This window comes from Meriones unguiculatus, chromosome 4, assembly GCF_030254825.1.
Source record: "Meriones unguiculatus strain TT.TT164.6M chromosome 4, Bangor_MerUng_6.1, whole genome shotgun sequence".
In the NCBI taxonomy this organism is placed as follows: Eukaryota; Metazoa; Chordata; class Mammalia; order Rodentia; family Muridae; genus Meriones; species Meriones unguiculatus.
Window position 1 is genome coordinate 96,974,040 of NC_083352.1, and position 15,008 is coordinate 96,989,047.

Sequence of the window (15,008 nt, forward strand, 5' to 3'; positions counted from 1 at the left end):
ACTGCTAGTTTTTAATGTCAACTTGATACAATCAAGGGTCATCTGAAAGAACTTCAATTGAGAAAATTCTTTTAGAAGATCAGCCTGTAAGCAAGCCTGTGGTATATTTTCTTAATGACTGATGTAGGAGGCCCAGCCCACTGTGGTGCCACGTCTGGGCTGGCAGTCCTGGGTGCCAAGAAAGCAGGCTGTGGGGGCAGGAGGGGGGTGGCACACACCTTAATCCCAGCACTTAGGAGGCAGAGGCAGGAAGAGTTCAAAGTAAGCCTAGTCTACAAAGTGAGTCCAGGACAGCCTGAGCTACACAGAGAAACCCTGTCTTGAAAAACCAAAAAAGCAGGTGGAACAAGTGATAAGCATCATTTCCCTCATTACATCAGTTCTGCCTCCAGGTTCCTGTCCTGATCTCCTGGAAGCATCAGATGAAACCTCTTCTTCTCCAAGTTGCTTTTGGTACTTTATCACAGCACAGAAATCACAAGGCTGGGCATTCTGCCTGCATGTGTATCTGAGCACCTCATATGTAGCTGGCACCCAGAGAGGTCAGGAACAGGTTTCGGATCCCCTGGAACTGGTGTTTAGATGGGGAGGAGATGCCATGTGGGTCCTCATGTAAGGGCAGCCAGTGCTTTCAATCACCCAGCCACCTCTCCAGCCCTCTTATGTGCTTTTGGTTCTCTGTGTGACGGCCCTGGAACTTGTAGACTAGAATGGCCTCAAACTCAGAGATCCACCTGTCTCTGGGACTGAAGGTATGTGCCACTCTGCCCAGCTTGGGCCTTCAGTTCTTAACTTAATGTCCCCTCGTTACTGTTTTCAGGGTGCCTCTCTGTACCCTGCGCGGGGAGGCCTGTCACTCTAGCTGGGAAAGATGTGGCCCCGCACTGCCTGAGAAGGAGTTTGTTGCAGGGCTGCAGGGAGGACCCCTGGACTAAAGCACCTTCCTCCTCACAGAGCCTACTTGTTGACCCCAAACACACTCTCACAGCCACCTTTTGTACCAGGGGAGGCCAGGAAGGCGCTGTTTCTAAATAAAACGAAGCTGCATACAGCCGTTCTCTACAGCTCAGGGGCCTGCAAGCACCCACTGGCACTGAGCTACACCCTGCATTTTGCTTCCTTCCCCAAACACCAGGGGATGCCGGCTGTTAGCAAGCCAATGGGTCAGTCATATCTGAACCTTTTATTCCCAGGGATGGGCAAGCCTAGATCCTCAAAGATGCAACTTTTCTCCCAGAGAACTTCCTCTGGGGTCCCAGCAGACCCCTACCCCGGCCAATCTGCCCTTTGCAGCCGTGTATCACGCTGCTCTAGATCGGCAGTGTGAAACCACGGAGAGCTACAAGTAGGGCACAAGGACAAAGAGCTGCCCTTCCTGCAATCAGTGGTTGCCATGGTGACAACACAAGCATAGGGCACCTGCAAATAAATGCTGAAGAATAGTCGGCACACAGCCAAACTTCAACGACCTTTTATTATTCTGCTCAGGTAGGGCCAAGTCCCTCACCAGCTGGACCCACTAGATCTAGATAGAAGGGCAAACTCAGTAAACAGTCTCTCAAGAGGGGACTGAAAAACAGATGTACCTGCCTACCTCATAAAAGACACAACATTCTCCAGTGTTGCAGAAAAACATGATCTGTGTGAAGTCCATAAAAACCAGCAACCTGGGGTCAGGTCACCCACAACCACACAGACCAACACTTGGCTGTCTGATGTGAGAGGACATGACGCCACAGGCACTAGAAGAAAACTACCCAGCCTCATTTAAAAACAAATCAAACCCTTTCCTCTGCTTTGCTCAACTTCACTAGCTGCTTAAGGCAAAGACCAGGACAAAGAGAAGGACAGTCATCCTCCCGAGCCCATGAAGACACGCGTTCACCCCCTTTGTAGTCAGGAAGCAGAGTAATCTGAAGCCAGATTTAAGACCGGGCTCCTTGCAAGACAGAAGGGCCATCTGAAGAACACACCCCACCACTTTATAATCTCTAACTCTAAACTAAACAGCAGCAGGCAGCAAACTGCTGATCACAAAGGTGCAAATCCCCCTCCAGCCCCAGTGCAGCCCACGGAGAAGCAGGTCCGTGTCCACTGTCTCCGACAAGCCAGCGTACTTAAGCAGCCACCTTGCCTGGCGCATGACAGTTTCAGAGATTGCTCCGTTTTCTTCACTCACATGGAGAACTTCGGAATAAACATTTTCACTGACTTCATCTGGCCAATGCTTCTGCAGTAGCACGAAAACCCGAAGGCTCACAGCTCCTTCCAGTTGATGGGCTTCTTGCCAGATTTCTGGAGCAGCTCATTGGCTTTAGAAAAGTGTCTACACCCAAAGAACCCTCTGTACACCGACAATGGGGAGGGGTGAGCTGTCTGCAGGACATGGTGACGCTTCTGAAAAAGAACAAGAGTACAATGTGGCAGATGGCACCTCCTACTGAAACCACGGCCACCGCAGCTCAAGACAGTTGTGCATGCCCTGCCCTGCCCACCTTCTAAAAGTGCAGTCACGGTCGCCTGCTGGGCTGAGGCTTGGGCAGCACCTGCAATGTTAGGTGGCCACAGCCTATTATCTAGTCACCCCTGCTCGGAGTGCATGTAGGGCACATTTGCTGAGCGTGCCGTGAGCCAGGCAGCTCAGAGTTGCCTGACACGGGTGTGGAGACTGAAACAGTGGTCCACGGTGCATTAGTGCTGAGCCATCTTCCCAGTTGAGAGCTATTCCTACTGGAACGCAGCCATGGGTCCCCACCCTCAAAAGCCTTTCTCAGATTTGACACACACCAGGTTCAGACTCACTGCACAGGCACCGGGCCCCAGAAGCCCTTACCTGGCAAGCCTCCTGGACTCCCCTCTTCTTCCCACACCCTCCCCCACCTCTGCCCTACCATCTATGCCCACCCGCAGGCATCACTACAGGGAGCTGGCGCCCAGCCCAGGAGTGAGGGCGGGCAACGGTGAAGTAGCGTTGGGACATCTTTAGGGACACGGGTGACTGGATCCACGGGTAAGACAGGATATGGGGATGAAGGGTAAAGAAGGTTCAGAGGACGCTGGCTCAGGTTCTCATCTCTGACGTGGTGGACTAAGTACCCAGTCTTGAAGCAGAGATAGGGAGGAAAAAACGAACGGCACTCTGGTCCTAACAGGGCTGTGGGTGTTTGTCTTACAGCAGTGCTCTGGCCTCGGGGCTCACTGCACATGGCACTTCTGGGTAATCCTTTCTGAGTCAGTGGAAACCCTGTTTTCTATATGGCCCCAAGTTTCTCAGAAGCAGGACACTTGCCTCTTTCATCAAGCATTGCAAAACAGGTAAAGGAGGGGTGCCAGGGACTATGGTGCCCTCATTATTTCCAACTGCAGCGAGGCACACCAGGCACCCCACTATGCCTGAACTTGCTCAGCTGTCAGTGGAAGCCCGACACTAATCATGGTGGACTTCACACACACATGGTCTCATTGATTAGCCCAGGCTTTTCCAAATTCATGGCACCCCTCTCATCTCACCCTCCCAGGCGATGGAGTCCTGTAGACTTCTGCTGTGCGCAGAAGCAGGGATGCCAGGGCAAAGCAGGTGGAAGACACATACCCTATCGATGGCACTGCCCTTCTTCTGGGCATAGGAGCCCCAGAGGAGGAAGACAAGGCCATTCAGGTTCTGATTTAGCCAGGACACAACAGCATCAGTGAATTGCTCCCAACCCCTCTCCTTATGGGAATTGGCCTGGTGGGCTCGGACAGTGAGGACAGCATTGAGGAGGAGGACACCTGTGGACACAGCAGGGAGGAAGGTTAGGAGGAAGCCCAAACAAACTCTCACGGGCTACACAATCACAATAGACCCACAGCAGAACTGAAATCAGGCCGTAAAAGTGTTACAATATGGCCGGCAGTGACCTCCGAGCTGGATTCAGGACGTTCTAGTCATGACTGCCCCTTTGGCATCTTCCAGTTTGGGGCAGTAAAACAAGACAAAACAGTGTTCAAAAATACATATCCTACCTAAGTGATATTAAAGAACCAGAAAAGAACGGGCCTAAATAGTTGATGGCAACAAACCAAACTGTCAAAAGCTGAGAACAAACTGCCTGGAGCAAGCATCCTGAAACAAGAGTTTCTGAGAATAACAGGCGTACAAGCCTCCAGGGCCTCACCCCTGCTACGGTATGGCCAGCCTTAAAAACACAGCAATGGGAGCAGAGATGACTTAGCAGTTACGAGCATATCAACTCTCGCAGAGGACCTGAGTTTAACACCCAGGACCCATGTTGGACAACTTACAACTGCCTCTAACTCCAGCTCCAGGAAATTATCTCTGCCCTCACCAACACTAGCATTCACGCATACCACACACGCGCGCGCACACACACACACACACACACAATAAATTAAAAGCACACAAACAACAGGTTATCGGCACTGTTCCCAAATAAGGCTAGTCAGTGTGGTTACCTTGTCTGGCCCACCCTGACAAATCCCCATGGCCAGGATGAACGAAACCATCGATGTCTGTAGACAGCTCTTTAAAAATGTTTTCCAAGCTGAAAGCAAGGAGAGGAAAGCATAACAGATCAGAATCTCCAGCTGTTCCTAAGCTCAACTTTCTAAAAAGCCAGCCTGGGAGGGACACGGCAACTGCAGCACTGGAGGAGACAAACATCCACAACCCCATCAGGTCACCACACGGACCTGCCAGCGGTCTGCACTCAGACTGAACTCACAACAGCCCTTTGGAAGACTACTGACGAGTAGAGCGGTCACAACCACCCCTATTCCTAAGTGTATCCAGGCCCCCCAAGCCGTGCCAACCCCCAGTGACCCAGTCCACAGCAACAGTGCCACCTATGATCTGGGAGCAGCTAACTGCCCCTGGACTGTAGCCAGCTGCACCGGGCGGTACCTGGGCGGAGGTGGAACTGGTCTTTGGACACTGAAGCACAGCCCGTGAGCTTGATTAGGTCCGTGGTAGGGATCCTGCCCCAAAATGACAACCTTCACCTGTGAGTAAGATTAGACAATACTGTATTCAGTTCAAAGGAACACACGGTGGACACAGCAGAGCCAGGCACCACCCCGCTGAGGAACCCAAATGGAGCGGCCCAGTGTCCACAGTGACCGGCCCAACCTTCACTCAGTGGCCCACTTAAGACAAGTGGTTCAAGCAGAGGTCAAGTCTGGTGTTTCTCTTCTTCACTGCTCACAGAACAAAACTTGTATCAAGTGGAACCACTGGGAGAGACCATCCTAGCCCACCACAAGTTAGCCATGTTCGGGGGTGGGAGAGTAGCTGTTGCAAGCTAATCGTTTCTCCTTACCTATGTAATAGAGTCCCTGTAGCCCACAGCCCCACCACCTTTATAAGTGAAAATGTTGACTGGCTAGACACTCTGGCATTTTTGTATGCCTGTCAGTTCTAGGTGTGGTGGCCTTTCTAGGCAGTCAGCTTGTCTCTCATTATATGAAAACACTGCCGGGCCAAGGAAGAGCCCCACCTAAGCCTTGGCAGACCTGCACCAAGATCGCTCCCAACCACTGCTGCCCTCCAGCTCTGAAGAACACTAAGAGACTGAGGGCGGGTGACAGGCATGGGAGTAGCTGGCAAGTCATGAGGACATGCCACCTTTCTCAGGTGTTGAAAGTTGACCTCTGTACACAGACCCTGTCTTGTCTTCTCTCCCGTTTCCTTGTTCTTTCTGAAATTTCATGTATGGCTAGCATACCCTGTCCCCTTCAAATTCAGCCCCAGGCTTTTCCTGCCCTGTTCTAGGACTCCGGAGGCAGGCCCAGGACAACTGGACAGAGCACCAGGTTTCCCCGAGCCCGTCTGCTCCCAATACAAGTCCCTGCCAGGCACTCAGAGAAGACCCAGGTGTCTGAGAACTCAAGGATGAGGAGCCTGCTGCAGGATTTGCTCGGGCTCAGGCGTGGCTGCAGCATGATGGCTTGTACACATCCTCACCTACTTCACAGCTCCTGGAGTAACATGTTTACTAACTCAATTCTCTGGGGCCACCCATGGTGACAGAGGAAAAAATAAATAAACCCTCAAATCCCCACAGGCAAGTAGACACCACCTGTCCAACAGGCTCCACTGGCCCTGCCCGACAAGCGGGTAGACAGGGGTGGTCCTGCACAGCAGTGAAAGGCAGGGGGAAGGCTGCACTTTCAGTTCACACTAAAGTGACCTGTGGGTAACTGACACACAGGAGCTGGAAAAGGCGGACGATAGGTGAAGATCCGACAAGTGGCAACCAGGCCTCTGGACCAACTGAAACACAAGCTTACTTTCCAGAAATAGAGAACATGGACAGGCAGACCCTGGGGAGGATGGGAGGAGCCAGCAGGCGGCAGGAGCAACTCCTATGCTCTAGAGCACACTAGAGCAGCCAGCTGACAATTACAGATTTCAAAATAGTTAAGAGGGAGGACGGCAGCACTCCCACTGGAGAGATGGGCTGGAGAGATGGTGTCACAGTTAAGAGCTCCCCCTGCTCTTGCAGAAGATCTGGTGTTTCCCAGCACCCACCAGCCCTCTTCTGGCCACCAGAGGTACTGCATACAGGTGCTGCAAAGATACATGCAGGCAAAATGCATGGAAAATTTACTATGTATGAGAACAACAAAAACAAAACAAGGATATATGTCTGGGGTAATGGATGTGCCAAATGTACTGCAAAGTCACCCTGCAAAAGCATGGATAGCCAGTGTGTTGATTAACAGAAAATATGGGGTGAGATGGTTCCATGGGTGCAGCTGCTTGATTCTGAGCCCAATGACCTCAGCTCATTCCCAGAACCCAACAGTAGAGGGAAGAGCGGACCCCTGTAAGCCGTCCTGATACTGTAATGTGCTGTGGTGCACACCCCAAAAACTAAATGTAAAAAAAAAAGTAGCTAAAAAAGGGAAAGGAAGAGTGATGCTCCAGTTGGGCTAGGGTGACTATAATAATTTACTCTGTTCACTAGTGCACTTGCGAACAAGGCAGCTTAGGGAACGCCTCCACCTGAGATGAGCCAGGGCTATAACTCAAGCTCCTGATGAGGCGTCAGGGCATCAAAACCCTAAGACGCTGGTCTGGGGCTCGGTGGTGAAGCACGGTAACCCTAAGTTTGACCCCCAGCACTGCAAACACCAGAACAGAAAAACAAAACCAAACCAGGTGTTCCCCTCACCCCAGACAGGGTTTCTCTATGTAACAGCCCCTGGCTGTCTCGGAGCTCACTCTGCAGCCCAGGTTAGCCCTGAACTCTGAGAGATCCATCTGCCTCTGCCTCCCCAGCGCTGGGATTTAAAGGCATGTGCCGCCACAGCCTAGCTACACTGGAAAGTCAGCCTGAACTAACTTTGTATGTTAGTTTGAACATACTAACAGTATGTTCAAAGCTAGCCAGGGTGACTCCACATGAAAAGGACACAACACAGCTCCGTGGCAGAGCATCTGCACAGCCAACAACAAAGGGGCAGACAGATCACCACTGAGTGTGTGGCCCTCGATGCCCGAGGCAATGCAGACTCCCAGTAAATCCACACACCCAAGAGCTTAAGCAAGTGTGGCTTCAGGGACTTCAGGGTGCATGACACACTTGGGTGAAGGTTTTTGGAAACTGATTATTCAACTTGTAAGTGATCTCCTCACTTACTTTTTCTTTACCAGTTCCGAGAGCCTGGATGAGGAAGACAGAAGTCCTAACACAAAAGAGCTACCAAGAGGCTCCAGTCATCCAGCGTGGCTCAAGGAAGGTTGGCTGAGAAAGAGCCATCAGATTCACACAAGCTAGGAGGCAACCGGAATCAAGTGCCCTGGGCCATCCTCCCTCCCTCCCTAAGAGGTAACAGCCTTTGAAGTAGTTTAGCTCCCCCAGTGCTGACAGGGTGCAGAGACCACACCTTCTCTTTGCCTTCCCCCAAAATGCAGGACGGGGACAGAAAGACCCTCCCCCCTCCAGGCCCACTGCCTACTCAATAGCCTAAAATAACCTTGCAATACATAACAAAGGAACAACTTAAAAAAAAAAAAATGAGCTGGGTGTGATGGTGCATGCCTGCAATCCCAGCACCAGGGAGGCAGACATCTCTGAGTTAGAGGCCAGCCTGGTCTACAGTGAGTCCCAGGACACCCAGGGCAGTGGTCATACAGAGAAACCCTGTCTTGGAAAAACAAAACAAAAAAAGTGTGCGTGGGAGCAAATGTGTATGTGCATTTCCTTATTTCGAAAACAGTTTTGGTTAAAAGGACAGACCGCTGGTGACACACACTGTGTGCACGCGAGTGCCTTACAGCTTTCCACCCTGAACACAACCAAACCTCACAACCTCGACGTTCCCCATCAAACTGCCCTCGCCATAACACTAGGACTGCTCCCTGACCAGACCCCAGCTTCACTTACATCGCGGATGTCACACATCTGGGTCCACGTGAACACCTGCTCTGGGGGTGGGTAAACCTTGTGATGTTTTCTTTCTTCAGCAACAAACCCCATTAGCTGGTTTAAAAGATAAAGGAGACTTACAAGCGGAATGGTTATAAAACCTTTTCATAAGACCTGTTTGAAGCCTCATCTGATCTTTGAATGATTAAACACAAACTTTTTTTTTAAACATCTGAAGCCAGCACCTGCTCCCCTCTGAAGCCACTTCATCCCTTTACTCTGGGCTGGATCAAAGTTAGTTGCCCAACTATTTTCATTTCCCAGTGACTCCGCCCCCCTTCCTTAAAAAAAAAAAAAAAAAAAAAAAGACGGGGGGAGCGATCTCTTGTTGCCCAGAGCCGCCTCAGTCTTCCCAGCTTTTAAAAAAGCCAAAGGTCATTTCATTCCACCTGGTAGATGGTTGGCCACTCCCAGGGTTTCCCGGCGCGAAAACCAAGAACCCTGGAGGGCCGCTGGCGCCAAACCCGCCAACCAGAGTGCAATCCTCGGGGCCACGTGACAGGGAGTCCTGCGAGCTCCAGGCGCCCTCCTCCCAACAACAAACGGAGCCACGGTGGCACCGTGGGCTCCCAATCCTCACTCCCACCCAAACACCGCGCGGCACGGTTAGGTTCTGCACGGTGGAAACCCAGGAGGCTGGAAGAGCAGCAGCCACGAGCGCGGGCCGGGCCCGCGCTGCCCCCCGGAGCCTGCCAGCGCCCGGTGCGCGGCGCGCGCCCACCCACCTTGACGAAGTACGGCTTCCCGAACTCGCCGCCGAGCTGCTGCTTCCAGCTGTCGCCGAAGCCGGCGGGCACGTTGCGGGCGGCGAGTCTGAGCAGCGCCGCGGCCTTGTTCCTCTGGATGCGGACGAGCTGCTCGGCGCTGAGCGGCGAGGAGGGCGGCGTGGCCCGCTCGTCCTGCCCCAGCCGGGCCCTCTTGGCGGGGCTGGCCTGCCAGGAGTCGGGGTCTGGAGTCAGGCTCCGCGGCCTGGCCCCGCGCGCCGCGCGCAGGCTCCGCACCAGGCCCGCAGGCCGCGGCCCGAAGACGCCCATGGCCGAGCCGAGCGGGGCCGAGCCGCGCTGCGCCCGCCTACCCGCCCAAGGCCCTCCACGCGGCCTTTTCGCGGCAAAACAGCTCCCGCCCCCCGCCGCCTGTGATTGGGCCGCGCGGAGGGCGGGGCGGGCGCGCTGCACGCCGATTGGCTGTCCGGCGACCGAGCCCCGTGCCCATTGGCGGGCGCCTCGGCATGGCGGCCGGCCGCCGACACGCGCGGCTGTTTTGAACCCCTAAGGTGGCCTGGCCGGGCAGGGTGCGCGTGCTCCTGCCCGGTCCCCGCCGTCCCATCATCCCCCCGGTCCCGCGCTGCCCCGTGCGCCTCACCGCCGCATCCCCGCCGTCCTCGGCCGCCACGTCGCCCCCCGGGGCCGGCTCGGGGCTGCGCGTGCTCCGCTTCCCGGCGGGGGTCGGGGAGAAGAAAGAGTAGAGGGTCTTCTGGCCGATCATGCCTGCACCGGGGACGGAGCTCCGGGACACCTGCAGCCGTGCTCACCGTTGGCGCACAGCCACCGCGCGGGATCCCACTGGGGGCGGGGAGGCTGGCCGGGCCAGGGGGCGACGGGGCCCAGTGCGCATGTGTGGGAGGGGCTGCGGCACCGCCCCTGGCAAGGTGGGGCTTGCGGGGTTAGCAGGGCCTGCTGCCTGCCCAGCCTTGTTCAGATAACACCTCCCTTTTGGGGATTGAACAAACTTTTCCTCCTCCCCAGATACGCCTCTCTTCCGGGAATTGAACTCGGGGCCTCTGTGCATGCTGGGCACCCACTTGACCAGCGAGCTCTACACCCCCTTGTGCTTTACCTTCCCACATTCACACCTTCCTGGGCGCGGTGGCGCAGGCCTGTGATCCCAGCACTCTGGAAGGCAGAGACTGGCGGATCGCTGGCCTGGACTCACTCTGTAGACCAGGCTGGCCTCGAACTCACAGAGATCCGCCTGCCTCTGCCTCCCTGAGCGCTGGGATCACAGGCGTGCGCCTCCGCGCCCAGCTCACCCTTTACTCAGTCCGGGTTTAAGGCCCTTCCCTGTAAGGTCTTCTGCGCCCGCCGCCCCACCCCAGCCTGCTCGTAACTTCCACACTGTAAAAATGATCCTATTTCTTACATTGTCCTTTTTCCATCTCCAGAATACAGGGTGGGTGAGGCAGGACCCGTGTCTTGCGGGTGTGTGCCAGTGTCCAGGAAGGGAAGTGCACTTCACTGAGCCCCGTCTGCTCCAATCGGCAGCAGTTCACAGACACACACTTTCCCGCTGGCCGAGAGACCCGCAGCCATCCTCCAAGGCACTTTCTCAAGTGAAGTAAACGCGTCATTCACAGAGAAGTGTGAGCACGAATGCTTATAGTGATTTGGCAGCGTCACCTCGAGCAAGAAACGACTGTCACGCGGTCTTTCCATGCCAGCAACGAAAGGGGGAAATCGGTGCAAATGTCGTATAAGTTCATGTATAATATACACGTAATGTTTGTACTTGATGCTGGAGATCAAAAACCCGGTTCTATCTAAAAGCATTGTGCTTACAAAAAGAAGTCAAACGCAAAAGACTATACAGTATAGAATTCATTTATTTGGAATTCTGGAAAGAGCAACCAGGGACAGCAGACAAAGCAGGTAGGGGCATTAAGCTGGTACCTGAGGGAGGATTTTGTGGGTTGATGTGATTGCTCCCCATATTGATTGTGGTGATCAAACAAAGCTCCCCCCACCCCCAACAGTATCCCGGCTAGGATACAAGGACACTAACCTGCCTCAAAGTTGCATCAGGGGATGGCAGCGTCCTGCGGTGCGCAGAGTGGCCCGCAGGTGGCGCTGCTGCCCGGACGTCCTGCGCAGGCGGGAGGGGCGGGGTGTGGGCGCCTGGAGCCGCGGATGTGAGTGTCCTACGGGGCGCTCCCGCGGGACACCGCTCCTGACTCTCCCGTGGAGCACGGCTACTCTCCGTGTCAGTCCCTCCCCGCGGGGCGCAGGACAGAGGCACCCTGCTTTTCTGGGTAACTCTGGGCGAACCCCGTGCCTCTGCGCGTGCGTCTTGCCATGTGTTTTGCAGCCAGAGCGAAAGCGCCGGGTGTTTAACATTCCAGGGCGGGCCTGGGGCTGCGCGCATGCGAGCCCAGCCGCTGGGTGCCCGAGGCATGAGGATTGCGAGCTCATGCTACGAAAACATAAACGAACGAAAGAGTGGGGTTTGCAAGCTCGCCACCTGGTTGATGCCCGCAGGCAGTGCCTAGTGGTCTTAATGCCCTCTGCTTCCTTTGCAGGACGCGCCTGCGCAGGAGTGTGGAGGACGGAACCTAGGCCCTCCGCTGTGCCGGGTGGCCGAATGGACAGGTTCCTGGTGAAGGCGGGCCCGGGCGACCCCCGGGAAGGAGGGGAGGAGCCCGCCCCGACCGGAGGAACCTCGTGCCGCTTGCCGAGCCCCAGCTGGCAGCGTCTTCGCGCGGAAGGTCTGAACTGTGATTACACCGTCCTGTTTGGCAGAGCCGAGGCAGACGAGATTTTCCGAGAGCTGGAGCAAGAAGTGGAGTATTTTACCGGTAGGTGGAGGGCTTAGGTGCGTTAGGCTTGTGTGAGGAAAGAAAGCTCCTGTGTTGGGAGAGGCGTGAACTCAGGCTGTCAGGTACAGCCTGGGCACCTCCGGGCTTGGGATAGGAACTATCTACCAGATGTAGCACGAAGTTACCTGGCTCCTGATTGGAATTACCTGGGAGGTTAAAAAAGGGACCAAAAGGAAAAATAACAATTCAGACCATTCTGGGTTGTGATACTGATTCAGAATAGCTGGAGGTTGCAGCTTGGGCCTCAGGGTTTTACCAGTCCTCCGGGCCAGTGGTACAGTGCACAAGACCCCAGGTTAGACCCCCAGCATTGGCAAAACAAACGAACACACTCTTTTTGCAGCCAAGCTGTGCCTGGTCTAGTAGGAGAGACCACAGAGAGCCAGGTAGTTACTCCCTGAAGGCTGGGAGGTTGACCTGCGCGCTTGCTGCCGCTCAGAACTCTGACCGCCCAGACCCTGGCAGTCCAGTGTCTGAGGAACTGCAGGTGGTGCTGATGCTGTTGCCTGGAGACCACTTGTGGGGGTGGGGGGAGAAGCGTGATGTGGAACTTGCAGAGACAGCTAGACCGCCGGCCAGTGAGCCCACAGCAGCGGGGTTTGCGGCATAGGCAGCACCACCTCTCCGCAGACGCCTTACCAACAGAGCCACCTCTCCTCGCCGTTTGTTTTGAACGATGAGACTACAGGTGCGCGCCACCATGCAGCAGTCATGCACCGTTTCTGAATCCTGGGGACAAGCCACAACGACTTAGAGGGAGAGGCCCCCAGCGGGCATTATACATGAGGAGCAGAGGAATGCTGCTTCTAGTTCCTCACTTCTGAATGCCCAGCAAATGAGCGTATGGGACTCAGCTGTCTGCAGCCCCTGAGGGTCCGGGATGGAACTGCCGTTTCTTCTACACAGGTGCCCTGGCCAAGGTCCAGGTGTTTGGAAAGTGGCACAGTGTTCCTAGGAAGCAGGCGGCCTATGGAGATGCTGGGCTGTCGTACACATTTTCCGGTCTTACACTGACCCCAAAGCCCTGGATTCCAGTTCTGGAGCGCATTCGAGATCGAGTCTGCAGGGCAACAGGACAGACCTTCAACTTCGTGTTCATTAACAGGTAACACTTCCTCCAGGGGGAAGAATTTGGGACTCCACATGCTGTGTCACATCTGTGACAACCCTTCTATAGTGGCCGAGGCTACAGAGGTGCGCGTGCCGCTCATGCAGAGAACCCAGATTCAGTTCCCAGCCCAGCTCCAGTGGATCCAACACCTCTGCCTACACGAGTACCTCTGCTCACATGTGTGAACCCCCTAGCAGGAATCCCTGAACTCACATGCATGAACCCCCAAACAGGAGTCCCTGAACTCAAGGCATGAACACACAGGATTATGAATCTCACAGATCAAATGTAGGAGAAAGTGAGTGGATCGGGTAGGGTTATGGGAGAATTAAACAGGCTGACTGGATTGAGTGAGGACGGGGACAGTTTGGGGCAGGGACTCAGAATAAGTACACTCCTGCTGTTTGGGGTCAGGAAGTACTTTGCTGTATGGGCTGACCTGTGTACTAGGATGCTCAGCACATCCCTAGCTCTCCCCCCCCCCCCCCCCGTTTCCACCCTATCAACCAATGGGGAGAGGAGCACGGAGGGCAGGGCCTGCACAGGCTGAGCCAGGGTATGTGGGGAGGAGTACGATAGCTTTTCTATTCACGAACCTGGTGATTGGAAGGTATGGCTGCTTGATGTGTGTGGTCGGCAGGTATTACAAAAAGTAGCTTCCTAAGTGTCCTAGTCAGTATTCTGTTGCTGTGAGGGAGACACCGGGACCACAGCGACTTTTACAGAATGAAGCATTTAACTGAGGCTTGCTTACTGTTCTAGACAGTCCGTGATCATGGAGGCAGGAGGCAGACAAGCACGGCATGAGAACAGTAGCTGAGAGCTTTATATCCTGATCTGCAGGCAGAAGACATACACACACACACAAACACAAACACACAAACACTGGGCCCGGTGTGGGCGGTTGAAATCTCAAAGCCCAACCACAATGATATATTTTCCAACAAGACCACACTTCCTGATTGGTCCCAAACAGTTCCACTGGCTGGGACCCAGCGTGCGCACCGATGAGCCTATGGGGCATTTCTCACCAGCACACCTGGCAAAGCCACCTGAGGCTGGGCTCATGGCCTCCCAGGCTAGGTGTGGACAAAACAGCACACTGCTCTGGGCTGCAAGAGGATGAGGCCTGCAGCCTTAGCCGCTGAGGGAGCAGTTTCTTCCAGATTGTGGTTCCCCACTACAGGTACAAAGATGGCTGCGACCACATTGGGGAGCACAGAGATGATGAAAAAGAACTGGCCCCGGGGAGTCCCATCGCGTCTGTCTCCTTTGGCGCTTGCAGAGACTTCCGCTTCCGGCACAGAGACTCTCGAGGGAAGAGACCCCGGCGGACATTGGAAGTGGTCAGGCTGCAGCTGGCCCACGGAAGTCTGCTGATGATGAACTACCCCACCAACACCTACTGGTACCACAGTCTCCCTGTCCGCAAGAAGGTCCTGGCTCCCCGGGTCAACCTGACTTTTCGAAAAATTTTACCTACTAAGAAATAAAACGTTTATCTTTGTGTGTGTGTGTGTATGCCCACCATGTAAGTGCAGATGGCCAGGGAGGCCAGAAGAGGGTATGAGATCACCTAGTTACAGGTAGTTTCAGATCCCAGCTGCTTGTCACAGGTGCTGGGAACCAAACCCAGTCCTCTGCAAGAGCAGTAAGTGCTGACTGCCAAGGCAGCTGTCCAGCCCCAAAACCTACCTTTTAATAGTCAGTACTTTACATTTCTCTTTTTGCCTGAAGGAGTTGGTGTTTGCTTTACCCACAGAGCACACAGGAGGTTTAATGAAAACCTAGACAGCGCCCGGTTCAGAAGGATGCCGTGTCACATCCACAATAAAAGAACCACTAGGCCTGGCGGGCACTCATCTTTAACTGCAGC

The 15,008-nt window shown here is 54.6% G+C and overlaps 2 protein-coding genes across 4 annotated transcripts; one reads left to right on the forward strand and one right to left on the reverse strand.

Moving 5' to 3' along the window:
- Positions 1 to 1,455: 1,455 nt before the first annotated feature.
- Ung (uracil DNA glycosylase) lies at positions 1,456 to 9,968 on the reverse strand. The gene is made up of 7 exons (XM_021634687.2): positions 9,795 to 9,968; positions 9,158 to 9,364; positions 8,391 to 8,486; positions 4,904 to 5,001; positions 4,456 to 4,544; positions 3,593 to 3,771; positions 1,456 to 2,397 (listed from the first exon to the last, which is right to left on the reverse strand). The coding sequence occupies exons 1-7, from the start codon at positions 9,915 to 9,917 to the stop codon at positions 2,257 to 2,259; spliced, it is 933 nt and encodes a 310-aa protein (XP_021490362.1). The 5' UTR covers positions 9,918 to 9,968; the 3' UTR covers positions 1,456 to 2,256.
- Positions 9,969 to 10,465: 497 nt separating this feature from the next.
- Positions 10,466 to 14,639, forward strand: Alkbh2 (alkB homolog 2, alpha-ketoglutarate dependent dioxygenase). Of its 3 annotated transcripts, none has more exons than XM_021634749.2 (4): positions 10,466 to 11,077; positions 11,725 to 12,000; positions 12,928 to 13,126; positions 14,319 to 14,639. In XM_021634749.2, the coding sequence occupies exons 2-4, from the start codon at positions 11,787 to 11,789 to the stop codon at positions 14,623 to 14,625; spliced, it is 720 nt and encodes a 239-aa protein (XP_021490424.1). In that variant the 5' UTR covers positions 10,466 to 11,077; positions 11,725 to 11,786; the 3' UTR covers positions 14,626 to 14,639. The 3 variants fall into 3 exon arrangements, with proteins under 3 accessions (XP_021490424.1, XP_021490423.1, XP_060238569.1); XM_021634748.2 differs by lacking the exon at positions 10,466 to 11,077 and adding an exon at positions 11,305 to 11,457; XM_060382586.1 differs by lacking the exon at positions 10,466 to 11,077 and adding an exon at positions 11,305 to 11,457 and having other exon boundaries at positions 14,418 to 14,639.
- The last annotated feature ends 369 nt before the right edge of the window (positions 14,640 to 15,008 follow it).

Coding starts and splice junctions, on each gene's coding strand:
- Ung (XM_021634687.2), bottom strand. CDS start 9,917: ATGATCGGCCAGAAGACCCTCTACTCTTTCTTCTCCCCGACCCCCGCC. Junction 8,487..9,157: donor GGAAGCCGTACTTCGTCAAG/GTGGGTGGGCGC, acceptor CTTTTAAACCAG/CTAATGGGGTTTGTTGCTGA. Junction 2,398..3,592: donor AGGGCAGTGCCATCGATAGG/GTATGTGTCTTC, acceptor GTTCTTTTTCAG/AAGCGTCACCATGTCCTGCA.
- Alkbh2 (XM_021634749.2), top strand. CDS start 11,787: ATGGACAGGTTCCTGGTGAAGGCGGGCCCGGGCGACCCCCGGGAAGGA. Junction 12,001..12,927: donor AGAAGTGGAGTATTTTACCG/GTAGGTGGAGGG, acceptor TCTTCTACACAG/GTGCCCTGGCCAAGGTCCAG. Junction 13,127..14,318: donor AACTTCGTGTTCATTAACAG/GTAACACTTCCT, acceptor TCCCCACTACAG/GTACAAAGATGGCTGCGACC.